Below are 14,912 nucleotides of genomic sequence, written 5' to 3' on the forward strand. Positions count from 1 at the left end.
GAGAACACATGGACACAGGGAGGAGAGCATCACACACTGGGGTCTGTGGGGGGGAAACTAGGGGAGGGACGGCGGAGGGTGGGGAGTTGGGGAGGGATAACATGGGGAGAAATGCCAGATATAAGTGATTGGGAGGAAGGCAGCAAACCATACTGCCGTATGTGTACCTATGCAACAATCTTACATGCTCTTCACATGTACCTCAAAACCTAAAATGCAATTATATATATATATATATATATATATATATATATATATATATATAAAATTATATATATATATAATTATATATATATATAAACCCAAAGTTATGTAATTACTTTCTTTGTTCAGTAGTGCTGTGATTTAATATGCACCTACCATCTCACTCACTACTAAATGCTCACTTCCTTACTGATTATTATTTGCTAAAAACTCAACAAATAAAAAGAAAAAAAAAAAAACTCAACAAACTTGCTTTCAATCCTCAAAAAGGTTTATGGATAAGAAATTTATATATGAAATATCAGAAATATCACGTATCATTTAGATCTTTATCTTTCCCAAAAAGAGATCTATATGCTTATCTTTCATTGAAGTGACCAAATATCTCCACTTTCGTACTGAATCAAGACTACCAGAATAATCCTGACTCACTATATAAAACAAAAAGTCCAAAAAAGAAAAAAACAAGTAGAAAATGTCAACTGCCAGAATGAACTAAGACAACTCCAAGTAAAAGATACAGTGAAAGCAGTTAAAGAGCAAACAAATTACTAAAATGATGAAATGACTGAAGCAGTCAGGAACTCAATCTATATTAATACATTTCTTCAAAAAGTTAAAATACAAATGGAAGAAAGGGAAATACAGGAGAAATAACAAATATCAAATAAAGCAACAGCACAATAAATGGGGGGAGAATGAGAGTGGGACAAGGTTGGGGAAGTAAAACAGACTGGTAGGAAAAACCACCAAGCAGAATCTGTCAACACTGCTTAGAGTCCCAATTATACCTGGGGTAGTCAGTCAGAAGTACAGTGAAATGGGTGGAAGACAATCATCACAGAATTATACACATTTTAAAAGATGAATTTTGACTTACATTACTTAAACCTCAATAAAATTGAGAAGAGAGGAAGGAGAGAAGGCAAGAGAGAGACACGGTCAGATGGGGGGAGAGGGGGGAAAGAGAGAGAGAGAGAGCATACACACAAACCAGCCAATCTGGCAGAAGAAGAGGATAGGATTAAAATATTGAAGAACAAAAGCATATGTCAAGAAGACTATAATATATGTTAGAGTATTCTACAGATCTTGTCTTGTTTGGAATAACAATAGTATTATTAAGCAAAGACCTAATTAAGCTAAATAGGTATGTTAACGTTCTAGCATAACTACTAAAAGAATAAAAATACCAAGGTATATATTCCATATTAAGAGGGTAATAAAATGAACAGGATAATGGGTTAGAGTGTAAATTCCCAAAAACAAGGGCCACGTTTTATTCTTGTTAATCTCAGTTATTAAGTTCAGAACTGGCACAAGAGAAGAATTCAAACAGCTGGGCACTGTGGCTCACGCCTGTAATCCCAACACTTTGGGAGGCCGACGCGGGCGGATCACGAGGTCAAGAGATCAAGACCATCCTGGTCAACATGGTGAAATCCCGTCTCTCCTAAAAAAATGCAAAAATTAACTGGGCATGGTGGCACACGCTTGTAGTCCCAGCTACTCGGGAGGCTGAGGCAGAAGAATTGTTTGAACCCAGGAGGCGGAGGTTGCAGTGAGCTGAGATCACACCATTGCACTCCAGCCTGGGTAACAAGAGCGAAACTCCGTCTCAAAAAAAAAAAAAAAAGAATTCAAACAATGTTTACTCAATGAATGAACGGTAGCAGGGGAGTCTAAGCAAGATCCTAAAATACATCCACTGCTAGTATACAGATATGTCTGATCTGTCTAGCAAATTAATTGAGTATATAATAACTCTGTGGCTTCTTGGGAGAACATTTATGCTGTACAAGAGAAAGAATCAGGCAGATAAGTTGGACTCCTAAAAATCTAATTATGAGAAAAGGTAGTAGATTCTGAGGACAACATGGTATTTGCTACTCAATTTTGCCTTTCATGAACTCATGTCTAATGCCTCACTGTAGGAGTAGGAGAAAATAGAGTTATTTTGCCAGAAATGTATTTCTTCACAAATATTCTTTGACTTACACTGACTGAGAATACCTTCTAAATCCATCATGTAGTCAGAGAATTGAAGATGAGAGCCAGAAATAAAATGCAGAATTTTGGGTCACTTTCTTTTACAGTTTCTCTGATCATCTGTCTACTTTTTAATTAAGGACAGTATATTTCAGTACATGGATACATGGGCTATGTAATCAAACAGGCTTCAATTTAACTTTAGTTCTGCCATTTAAAGTTACATGACATGGAATATTTTATTTATCCCCTTTAACCCTTGGGTTTTTCACTGATAAAATAGATATAACAATATTAACTATGCAAAGCTTGCTGTGAAGATTAAATAAGTTAGTGCATACATAGTAGGTAGTAAAAGATTTAGCTTATTAAAAAAACCAACAACCTTCAAATAGGTTACACCAAAATATAACACTTCTTGGAGTTTTTCATGCTAATTTGTCTTTTCTTTATACCATAGCCTAGTCTGAATTATTAGAATACTTTTCTAGTGAAGAGTTATATTAAAGGTATACTATATTTTTTTACTTACTGGACTATATCATACTGTCCAGGACCAGGACTTGACTTTTTAGATAACTCTTGTCTTCCTGAAGAGTTGCCAAAATGTATGCCTTTGTATTTCAAAGTTGCATTGGAAACACCCTAAAAAATAAAAAGTTTTCAAAAGTGAGGATGAAACATAGTTTAAATAAGCCATGAAACAATGTTTGGCTTTACCTAAGTCTAAATCTAAAGCAAGGATAGCCTCATTAAGGGGGTTCCACAGGTCAATAATACAGTGCTCCTTGAAATATCCCATCCCACTCCTGAGTCAGCTAGTTTTCCTGGAGAAGTACCTCAAACATTAGCATATTCTCAACTAATATGAACAGCTTTCCTCTTGACACCTAGTAATCTGAAACCTTAAGAAAAATTAAAATTAGCTCCTCATCATTTAAAAAAGAGAGAGGGGATAACACTACTTGGGAAATAGAAATACCTATTAAAAATTACCTCAACTAAATAGATTGAAAAAATGCAAACAGCACCAACAGTCGTTAGATAACTTCATATTAATGTAACCTTTACACACAGTTAGAAATACTTAACAATAAATTAAACACTAGCCTAAGTTCATTTTATTGTTAATGGTTAAAGACAGGATCAGGAAAAAAATTGCAAAGATGGCTCAATAGGAACAGCTGCAGAGTGCAGTTCCCAGCAAGAACAACACAGAGGGTGTGTGCTCAATGCATTTCCAAACAAGTTTTCACTGTCCACAGACCAGGAGATTCCAGGGCCAAAAGCACGATAAGTTTTCAGCATGGCTAATGACATGGGTTGGCGCACAGAAACTCACACAAATCTGGGCAGCCATTTCAACTGGCACCTGGAACGCCTGTGAGACACAGCCACCCTGGAACGCCTATGAGACAGATCTGGCTCAGCAGGTACCACCTCCACAAAACAAGCAATCTGAAATGATCTGGATTGAGAGTTTCACAGCAAGCGCAGCTCAACCCAGGACAGTCCAGCTCAGTGGGGGGAAGGGCATCCACTGCTACTGACGCAGTCTGCCAAAACCAAGGCAGTTCACACAGCAGCTGGGCAGAGCCTGCAGCAGCTCAGCAACACCTCTGCTAGCAGACAGTGACTAGACTACTCCATGTGGGGTAGGGCATCTCTCAAAAAAGGCAGCAGCACATCAGAAACTTATAAATAAAGCCAACCTTCCCAGGTCACAGCACCTAGGAAAAGAGGTGGATATGAGTTCCGCTGCAGCAGACTTAAAGTTACCTGCCAAGCAGCTCTGCATGGAACAATGGAGTTCCCAGCACAGCACTTGAACTTCGAGAAGGGACAGACTGTCTCCTCAAGCAGCTCCCCAACCCCCATATACCAAAGGAGACACCTCATAAAGGAGAACTCAGGCTGACATCTGGGGGGTATCCTTCTGGGACAAAGGTAACAGAAGAAGAAACCAGCAGCAACCCTTATTGTTCTGCAGTCCCCGCGGGCGATCACCAGGCAAGCGGGTCTGGAGTGGACCTCAAGCAGTCCTGCAACAGAGAAGCCTGTTAGAAGAAAAACTAAGAAACAGAAAGAAATAGCTTCAACATCAACAAAAAGGATGTCCACTCACAGACCCCATCCAACGGTCACCAACTACAAAGACCACAGGTAGATAAAGCCACTAAAATGGGGGAAAAAATGGCACAAAAAGGATGAAAACACCAAAAACCAGAATGCCTCTCCTCCTCCAAGGAATCACAAAATTTCTCAACAGCAAGGGATCAAAGATGGATGGAGAATGAATCTGATGAACTGACAGAGGCTTCAGAAGGTGAGTAATAATGAACTTCTCAGAGCTCAAAGAACATGTGCTAAGCCAATGCAAAGAAACTAAGACCCTACAAAAAGGTTAAATAAGATGCTAACTAGAATAAACAGCTTAGAGAAGAATACAAACAATATGATGGAGCTGAAAAACACAACACAAGAACTTCACAAAGCATACACAAACTTTAAAGGCCAAACTGACCAAGAAAAAAAAAAGGATATCAGAGACTGAAGAACAACTCAATGAAATAAAATGAGAAGGTAAGAATAGAGAAAAAAAGAGTGAAAAGAAATTAACAAAGGCTCCATGAAATATGGGATTCTGTGAAAAGGCCTGATCTACGTTTAATAGGTGTACCTGAATGTGACAGAGAGAGTGAATCCAAGCTGGGAAACACTCTTCAGGATATTATCCAGGAGAACTCCCCAACCTAGCAAGGCAGGCCACCATACACATCCTGGAAACACAGAGAACACCACAAAGATATTTCTCAAGAAGATCAACCCCAAGGCACATAATTGTCAGATTCACCAAGGTTGAAATGAAGGGAAAAATGCTAAGGGTAGCCAGAGAGAAAGATCGGGTTACCCACAAAGGGAAGTCTACCAGACTCACAGTAGATCTCTCCGCAGAAACTCTACAAGCCAGAAGAGAGTGGGTGTCAATATTCAACATCCTTAACGAAAATAACTTTCAACCAAGAATTTCATATCCAGCCAAACTAAGCTTCTTAAGTGAAGGTAAAATAAAATCCTTTACAGACAAGCAACTGCTGAGAGATTTTATCACTACCAGGCCTGCTTTACAAGAGCTCCTGAAAGAAGCACTGAACAAGAAAACAGCCAGTCCAAAAATGTACCAAATGGTAAAGACCATTGACATAATGAAGAAAATGTGTCAACTAACAGATAAAACATCCAGCTAGTATCAAAATGGCAGTTTCAGATCCACACATAACAATATTAATCTTAATTGTAAAGGGCTAAATGCCCCAATCAAAAGACATAGACTGGCAAATTGGATAAAAAGTCAAGAACCATGGGTGTGCTGTATTCAGGAAACCCATCTCATGTGCAAGAACACACATAGGCTCAAAATAAAGGGATGGAGGAAGATTTATCAAGCAAATGGAGAGCAAAAAAAACAGGAGTTACAATCCTAGTCTCTGATAAAATGGACTTTAAACCAACAAAGACCAAGAGACAAAGAAGAGCATTATATACTGGTAGAAGGATCAATGCATCAAGAAGAGCTAATGATCCTAAATATATATGCACCCAATACAGGAGCACTGAGGTACATAAAGCAAGTTCTTAATGACCTACAAAGAGACTTAGACTCCCACACAATAATAGTGAGATACTTTAACACTCCACTGTCAGCATTAGACAGATCAACAAGGCAGAAATGTAACATGGATATCCAGGACTTGATCTCAGAACGGGACCAAGTGGACCTAATAGACATCTACAAAAATCTCCACCCTAAATCCACAGAATATACATTCTTCTCAGCATCACATTGCACCTACTCTAAAATTGATCATATAATTGGAAGTAAATCACTTCTCAGCAAATATAAAGGAGCAGAAATCATAACCAACAGTCTCTCAGACTACAAGGCAATAAATTAGAACTCAGAATTAAGAAACTAACTCAGAACTGCACAACTTCATGGAAACTGAACAACCTGCTCCTGAATGTTGACTGGATAAACAATGAAATGAGGGCAGAAATAAAGATGTTCATTGAAACCAATGAGAACGAAGACACAACATACCAGAATCTCTGGGACACATTTAAAGCAGTCTCTAGAGGAAAATATATAGCAATGAGTGCCCACCAGAGAAGAGAGGAGAGATCTAAAATCGACACCCTATAATCAAAATTGAAAGAGCTAGAGGAGCTAGATCAAAAAAAAAAAAAAAAAAAAAAAAAAAAAAAAAAAAAAAAAAAAAACAAAACTCAAAAGCTACAGGAAGACAGGAAATAACTAAGATCAGAGCAGAACTGAAGGATATAGAGACAAAAAAACCCTTCAAAAAAATCAATAAATCCAGGAGCTGGTTTTTTGAAAAGATCAACAAAATAGACAGACTGCTAGCCAAATTAATAAAAAAGAAAAGGGAGAAGAATCAAATAGATGCAATTTAAAAAAAAAAAAAGGGGGGGGGATATCACCACCAATTCCACAGAAATACAAACTACCATCAGATTACTACAAACAACTCTATACACATAAACAAGTAAACCTGGAAGAAATAGATACATTCCTGGACACTTGCACCCTCCCAAGCCTAAACCAGGAAGAAGTTGAAACTCTGAACAGACCAATAAAAAGGGCTGAAGTTGAGGCAGCAATCAATAGCCTACCAACCAAAAAAAAGCCCAGATCCAGATGGGTTCACAGCTGAATTTTAACAGATGTACAAAGAGAAGTTGCTACTCTGAAACTATTCCAAGCAATCCAAGAAAGAGAGAATCCTTCCCAAATCATTTTATGAGGCCAACATCATCCTGATACCAAAACCCAGCAAAGACGCAACAAAAAAAGAAAACTTCAGGCCAATATCCATGATGAACATCAATGCAAAAAATCCTCAATAAAATACTAGCAAACAGATTGCAACAGCACATCAAAAAGCTTCAAGTAGGCTTCATCCTGGGGATGCAAGACTGGTTCAACATACATAAGTCTATAAACGTAATCCACCACATAAACAGAGCCAAAGACAAAAACAAAATTATCTCAAGAGATGCAGAGAAGTCCTTCGACAAAATTCAACAGTCCTTTATGCCAAAAACTCTCAATAAACCAGGTATCAAAGGAACATATCTCAAACTAATAAAGCTATTTATGACAAACCTACAGTCAATATCATACTGAATGGGCAAAAACTGGAAGCATTCCCTTTGAAATCCGGCACTAGACAAGGATGCCCTCTCTCAACACTCCTATTCAATATAGTATTGGAAGTTCTAGCCAGAGCAATTAGGCAACAACAAAAAAAACAAAGAATATTCAATTAGAAAAGGAGGAAGTCAAATTGTCTCTATTTGCAGATGACATGATTGTATATTTAGAAGACCCTATCATCTCAGCCCAAAATCTCCTTAAACTGATCAGCAACTTCAGCAAAGTCTCAGGATACTAAATCAATGTGCAGAAAGCACAAGCATTTCTTTACATCAATAACAGACTAACAGAAAGCCAAATCATGAGCGAACTCCCATTGACAATTGCTACAAAGAGAATAAAATACCTAGGAATACAACTAACCTCTTAGGATGTAAAGGACCTCTTCAAGAAGAACTACAAACCACTGCTCAACAAAATAAGAGAGGACACAAACAGACAGAGAAACATTCCATGCTCATGGTTAGGAAGAATCAATGTGGTGAAAATGGCCATACTGCCCAAAGTAATTTACAGATTCAACACTATCTCCATCAAGCTACCATTGACCCTCTTTACAGAAATGGAAAAAACCACCTTACACTCCATATGGAACCAAAAGAGAGACCACAAAGCCAAGACAATCCTAAGCAAAAAGAACAAAGCTGGAGGCATCAAAATACGTGGGTTCAAACTATACTACAAAGCTACAGTAATCAAAACAGCATGGCACCAGTACCAAAATAGAGATATAGACCAACGGAGCACAACAGAGGCCTCAGAGGCAATGCCACACATCTACAACCATCTGATCTTTGACAAACCTCATAAAAACAAGCAATGAGGAAAGGATATCCTGTTGGGAAAACTGGCTAGTCATGTGCAGAAAGCAGAAACTGGACCCCTTCCTGACACCTTACACTAAAATTAACTTCAGATGGATTAAAGACTTAAATATAAGACCTAACACCATAAAAAGCCTAGAAAAAAACCTAGGCAAAACCATTCAGGACATTGACATAGGCAAAGACTTCATGACTAAAACACCAAAAGCATTGGCAACAAAAGCCAAAATAGACAAATGGGACCTATTTCAATTCCAGAGCTCTGTACAGCAAAAGAAACAATCATAAGAGTGAACCGACAACCAACAGAATGAGAAAAAAATTTTGCAATCTAACCATGTGACAAAGAGCTAACATCCAGAATCTACAAAGAACTAAAACAAATTTACAAGAAAAAAACAAACAAATCCATCCAAAAGTGGACAAAGGATATGAACAGACACTTTTCAAAAGAAGACATATAGGAGGCCAACAAACATATTAAAAAATGCTTATCATCACTGATTATTAGAGAAATGCAAATCAAAACCATACTGAGATACAACTTCACACCAGTTAAAATGGCGATCATGAAAAAATCTGGAGACAACAGATGCTGCAGAGGATGCAGAGAAATAGGAATACTTTTACACTGTTGGTGGGAGTGTAACTTAGTTCAACCACTGTGGAAGACAGTGTGGTGATTCCTCAAGGATCTAGAAATAGAAATTCCATTTGGCCCAGCAATCCCATTACTGGGTAAACACCCAAAGGATTATAAATTGTTCTACTATAAAGACACATGCACATGTATGTTCATAGCAGCACTGCTTACAATAGCAAAGACCTGCAACCAACACAAATGCCCATCGATGATAGACTGGACCGGGAAAATGTGGCACATATACACCATGGAATACTATGCAACCGTAAAAAACAATGAGCTCGTGTCCTTTGTAGGGGCATGCATGAATAAGGAAACCATTATTCTCAGCAAACTGACATAAGAACAGAAAATCAAACACCACATGTTTTCGCTCACAGGCAGGTGTTGAACAATGAGAACAAAGGGACACAGGAAGAGGAGTATCATACACTGGCGTCTGTTGGGGGGGGCCAAGGGAGAGACAGCAAGGAGAAGGGGAGGTTGGGGAGGGATAACATGGGGAGAAATGCCAAATGACAGGGGGATGGAGGCAGCAAACCACATTGCCATGAGTATACCTATGCAACAGTCCTGCATGAACTGAACATGTATCCCAGAACCTAAAGAACAATTAAAAAAAAAAATCATGATTATAAACTGCAAAGAGGAGAGATCGCCACTTGAAAAAAAAAAAAAAGACAGGATCAGTCTTTTAATAACAGAGAAATTATTTGTGACATGAGAAATAATCATCTTTCCTTTACATCTGCTATGATAAACAATATTTTAAGCATGAACCATAAAAAGTTTAAGCACACTGTTTCACCAGAAAGTAAAACAATAAAGCATAACACAACAGTAGTTTATTTTACAGGAATTCTCTTATCTTGGCCTAACACATTCTTAGTTGAGAAATCACGGAGGGACGGTGGGGTAGGAAGGTGGGGAGAGATAGCATGGAGAGAAATGACAGATATAGATGAGGGGGAGGAAGGCAGCAAATCACACTGCCATGTGTGTACCTATGCAACAATCTTGCATGTTCTTCACATGTACCCCAAAACCTAAAATGCAATAAAAAAAAATTAACGTATTTTTAAACTAATGGTAGAAGGTAAACTCTAGTTTACTTATTTTCAATTCAAAATTATGAAAATATGTTTTTAAACAAGCTTGGATTATTAAGATAATTAAAATACATTTACTACAATTCCCATAACATAAATATATAGTTTAATTTTATAAAACAATGTGTCAGGTTGTTACAGCAGGTAGCTAGTCAGACATGGGCAGGGTAGGAGAGGACCCCCTCAACCAAAAACATCAGGCGACCATCAGCTGATGGTCAGGCAATTGTTAACTGTCTCTCTGGTTGCAGCCAGCACCAGGGAAAGGTAGTCTACAAATAGAAAATTCCTGAAGCTGGTGATTAGCAGCTTCCAGGTAAGATCTCAGGAGTTGGCAAGTGGGCTCATGCATGTGCACTAAAGGGCTGCATATACAATAATGAACGATATGTACAACGGTGAGCCCAAAAGATTATTAACACCATAAATTTACTGTTTCTTTTCAATGTTTAGATGTATTTAGATACACAAATATGACTGTGTATCTGTATCTTTGTAATCTGTACCAGACAGTACAATAACATGCCATACAGGCTTGAACCACAGAAACAACAGGCTATACCATATAGCTTAGGTGTGTCATAGACTATACAATCTAGATTTTTGAAAATATACTCTATGATATTTGCACAATGACAAAATCACCTAACAATGCATTTGTTAGAATGTATCCCCATCAAGTGACACATGACTGTGTAAGTATTGGTTCTGTTTCTCTGCACAATCCTAATGCAAAGACCAATACAACCTCTGACAGAACTTTAATGTTTGTATGAAGTAAAATGAGACCTTTGATTCTTTTCACAGATGCAAACTTGTAGAGAAAACTACAGTTTTTCTAAAGAGTTAACCTACTTCTCCAAGATCATCTTTGAAAAAAAATAAAAATAAAAATAAAATTTAAAAAAAGACTTATCCTGCTTTGATTTTAGTAAATCCCCTTGATTTGTTTCTTTCCTTGGCGGTAGAGAACATTGGAGCTGACAAGAGAGAAACCAGAAGTCATTTATGTCCAAGGAGAATTCAGACATGTTTTCCAAATGCCTGGTGAACAGAGCAAAACTACCAAGGCAAAAGTAAAAACTAACCCTATCAGAAGAAGCTAATCATGATGGCCCACACCCAGTAAGAAAATCTTAGTGTCAAAAGAATGGCAATGCTAAATACTGGGGATTTTCTGTCGACTGGGTTTGCCTCCTAACACGGACACTCTCCAATGACTTTATGCCTTGTATCCTTTTGAGTGCGAAAAAATTATGAAAAAAAACCTAAAACAACTGTTTCATTAAAAATAGAAAACAAAAAAAAAGGTTTCATTAAAATATTGGTTAAAAAAAAAAAAAAAGAAAAACCTGCACTACTTTTGAACTCTTCTAACAGAATATAAAACAAACAAAAAAAAGACATGATCCACTTCTCCCTACTTCATCCCAGCTCATCTGGCAGCTTTGGCTGTGAAAGAGAACACTGGCAAAAATGCCCAGCAGAGAGCACCATATGGCAAGAGACTGAGTGCCTCATGGAGCAGCAGCTGTACTCAGTGGAAACACACTTATTCTGGAGCATAGCTGAAACAGCCCCCAGGGACTTCTAGAAGTGTGTGAGTAAAGGAACTTTGCAAAAGGCATTATGTTCTCTACATTGATAGTTAAAAGAAAAAAATGGCATTTAAGTTATTAACATTATTGTGATTTTCTTTAGTAGCTGCAATCCAATGATATCTGGGAAAACGTGTTATATACATAAAAAGGATTAATCCTTATTTCCTCTAGGAATATTTCCAGCACTGTAACTGGTCTCAGTGTGCCTGAATTATTGATCTACAAATCCCTTCTATTGAATTGTAACACAAAGAGCAGAAAGATATTTGCCCCTCTTTACTACGGACATTCAGCTTTAACACTGAGTAATGAGTGACAGTCTTATAAAGCACTATCTCAAAGTAATATATTATTATCCCTAATAGAATTATTATTATTATTACAAGTAGGGATTCTAATTTGACACATAATTCCAAAGCCCAGCCCTTTGTTATGTCCTTGAAGAAACAAAGCTATGAATAAAAACTGAAAGAGCTAACCCACCAATCTCTGTAATACATAGGGTATATATACACTGCTTTGGAATTCCTAAGTATAACACAAGAAGAAATAAGGTATCCATTTCCAGACCATCCAAAGGTATTGGGTCTGGTGGGAGTAGTGGGGCAGACAAATGCTATAAAACCTAGCAGAATAGCATACAAAAGTGGCAGAGCCTGACATGTCCAGCAGAGCAGCACATGCCAGTAAAAGAGCACTGGGAGAAACCACAGCATCCACTAGAGTAACTGAAAAGCAGCCTCTTCTTACAGGGTCAGTGGCAATTCCAAAGACAGCTGTTACCCAACAGAACTTCAGAAAGAGAGTACCTAGCCACACAATACTTTCTTTTGCTAAAGTAAGTGCTCCAGACCACCTTTCAAATGCAATTACCTAATACAACCATGGATTTTAAAGTACATAGGCAGTTTTGATGAGAGAAAGAATGAAATTTCCCATTTATGTTACAGTTTATTTTTACTCAGAAATAAAGCAGGACATCGTAACTGTGCATATTTTTTCTACTATACTATGACCATAACGGGCAGTAAAGTATAACATGTGAAACTACATTCTAATATAATATAGTCATGCTGGATATTTTAGACATTGTATATATTTCGTACAAGAACATATTTAGTATATTGATTTACTATAGCCTATACATTTGTCAAAAAATCAATATTTTTCAAATAGAGCATTTTGATTTAAAATTATATTAAGGTTTTGTATTAACGCTTTCAACACAGCAATTCAAGAACTTGAGCAGGACCCTATCCAAGGAGACTTCTTAAAGTAAATTTACATTATTGAGATTTTATAATTCAATTGTTTCACAATTCTAATGGTAATCCAATAGGAGGAAAGATTATGTACGTGCCCCCACACACACACACATACACACACAAAATTCAAGACAATAGCAAATCCTTTTCGTATGTCTACAGTAAAATCCATTTCATTTAAACCATGTGAATTGACAACTACTTAACTCTAACCTCTGTGGTACTCAGGTAAATGTTCAATCAGAAATTTAAAAGCCTTTTAAACATACAAACAGAATACAAAGGATAAATTAAGGCACTTGTCTCTAAATCACAGTTTCTTCGATGTCAAGAAGTGTTGACAATACGAACTTCAAGGTCATTGTCAACTTCAAAAATAATTAGCAAATAAAATATGACTTAATTGAAGCAAACAGCATGGAACTGCATTATTTTAAGTGAATGCTATAATATAATTTGAAGAATTACTAACTGCCACTCTCACTGACAATTAAATAAATGAAGATGGGGCTATGCAACTTTCCCCCACATCTTTCCATAATTAAATATGGAAATAGAATTTGTGAAGAACTGAAAGTCCCAAAGTGTATCAATTCAAACACTAATGGTCTGTTTTCCAGTGTGGCAGCACACAGGTGTTCCCAGCATGTTATCATTAGCAAATATGTCAGTATCATCATTCCAACCACAAACTTTGCTTGTGAAATCCTCTGAAAAATAGATTTCTAATAGTTACCTAGGCTCTTCTAAAAGAATAAAGAAGCTAAATTTTACCATTCAAAATATTATATAAAATATCTTTTTTGTAAAATTTCTCTTTACAAATTAAATTTAGCTAAAGTTTATCATTTGTCACTTAGAGTCTCATACAACTCTTAATTCTATATTTAAGCTTTACTAGATAGCTTCAGCAAATGGGATTCACCAGTTAGAAAAGAATCACAATAATTACCCATCTATTGGATTATTTTCTTAATTTTCTATCAATATGTACCTCGGGAAACTAAACCCCCATATAGTATTAAATATTATTTCAAAAAGCAAGCAAAGAATAACATAGAATTATCAAAAATTTAAGATTTGAATTAACATTATTACAGTATCAATTTGGCAGTAGTTTGTGAAGAATCTGTGTTTTTCTGCAGGAGAAACAGAAGAAAATAAAGCCATCAACTACTGAGCTTTGCCACCCTATCTGTAGTTCTCTCAAATCCAAGATGGGGATTTCATAAAATATCACAATTCAGTTTGTATTAAACTTTGCTCAATCTTCTTGAATATTATGAACTATGTCTTTAACTGATATAGAAAACTATATATGTACATGCTATATAACATGTTTTTAAATTACATTTAAATTTTTATTCCAGTAAATACAAGTTGTATTGATTTAATAATTATTAAATTAGCTCATCAAATAAATTAGGTCATCAAATAAATTTCTTTTTCTTCCTTATTTCTATAAATAACTTCGCCAGGAAGAAATCAAGTTTTATATGTCAAAGTAATACTTATTCATGTGGGAAAAAATTTTATACATGCAGGGAAGCTTGGAGGCATTATTGTAACCTTTATTTCTGAAACAAAACAAAATTAAAGCAAGAATTACATTTTGAGATTAAGAGGGATTAGCGAATTATTAAGCTAATGCCAAGGATCTATGACTAGTTGTGAAGAAGAAATACTAATTCCAATATATTAGACCATAGTTGTTTTTTTTTCCCCCCCAGGATATTTCAGATAGATTAAGTAACTTGGCCAAGGACAAATAACTATTAAGTGGTAGAGTCAGGACATATAACCAGGAAGTCTGGCTCCAACACACTTCTTTGCATAACTTGTCCTTCACCTTAGAGAAAATATCCTAATATCAGACCATAAGACCATTTCACTGGAATTTTTACAGAATTGAACATATTGTTCAGGTAAACATATTTTACTCAAATATTTAAGATACTTGCCACTGTGTGTAATGAAGACTAATTGTCACATTGTTATTAATAGGATGATGGGACAGTCAAGGCCTGGAAAACCAAGT

At 36.5% G+C, this 14,912-nt stretch overlaps 1 protein-coding gene across 10 annotated transcripts in view; it reads right to left on the bottom strand.

Moving 5' to 3' along the window:
* The window catches only part of STPG2 (sperm tail PG-rich repeat containing 2), a 671,193-nt gene that overhangs the window by 626,531 nt on the left and 29,750 nt on the right, over positions 1-14,912 (bottom strand). For 9 of the 10 annotated variants that reach the window (XM_074396474.1, XM_074396472.1, XM_074396473.1 and 6 more), the window contains one exon: positions 2,726-2,838. In XM_074396474.1, the coding sequence (XP_074252575.1) occupies positions 2,726-2,838 (113 nt within the window). Of the gene's footprint in view, positions 1-2,725; positions 2,839-3,972; positions 4,236-9,459; positions 9,502-14,912 lie in introns of all 10 variants that reach the window. The other variant, XM_074396478.1, reaches the window with a different exon arrangement.

The sequence above is a fragment of the Saimiri boliviensis genome, chromosome 3 (assembly GCF_048565385.1).
Source record: "Saimiri boliviensis isolate mSaiBol1 chromosome 3, mSaiBol1.pri, whole genome shotgun sequence".
NCBI classification, from domain to species: Eukaryota; Metazoa; Chordata; class Mammalia; order Primates; family Cebidae; genus Saimiri; species Saimiri boliviensis.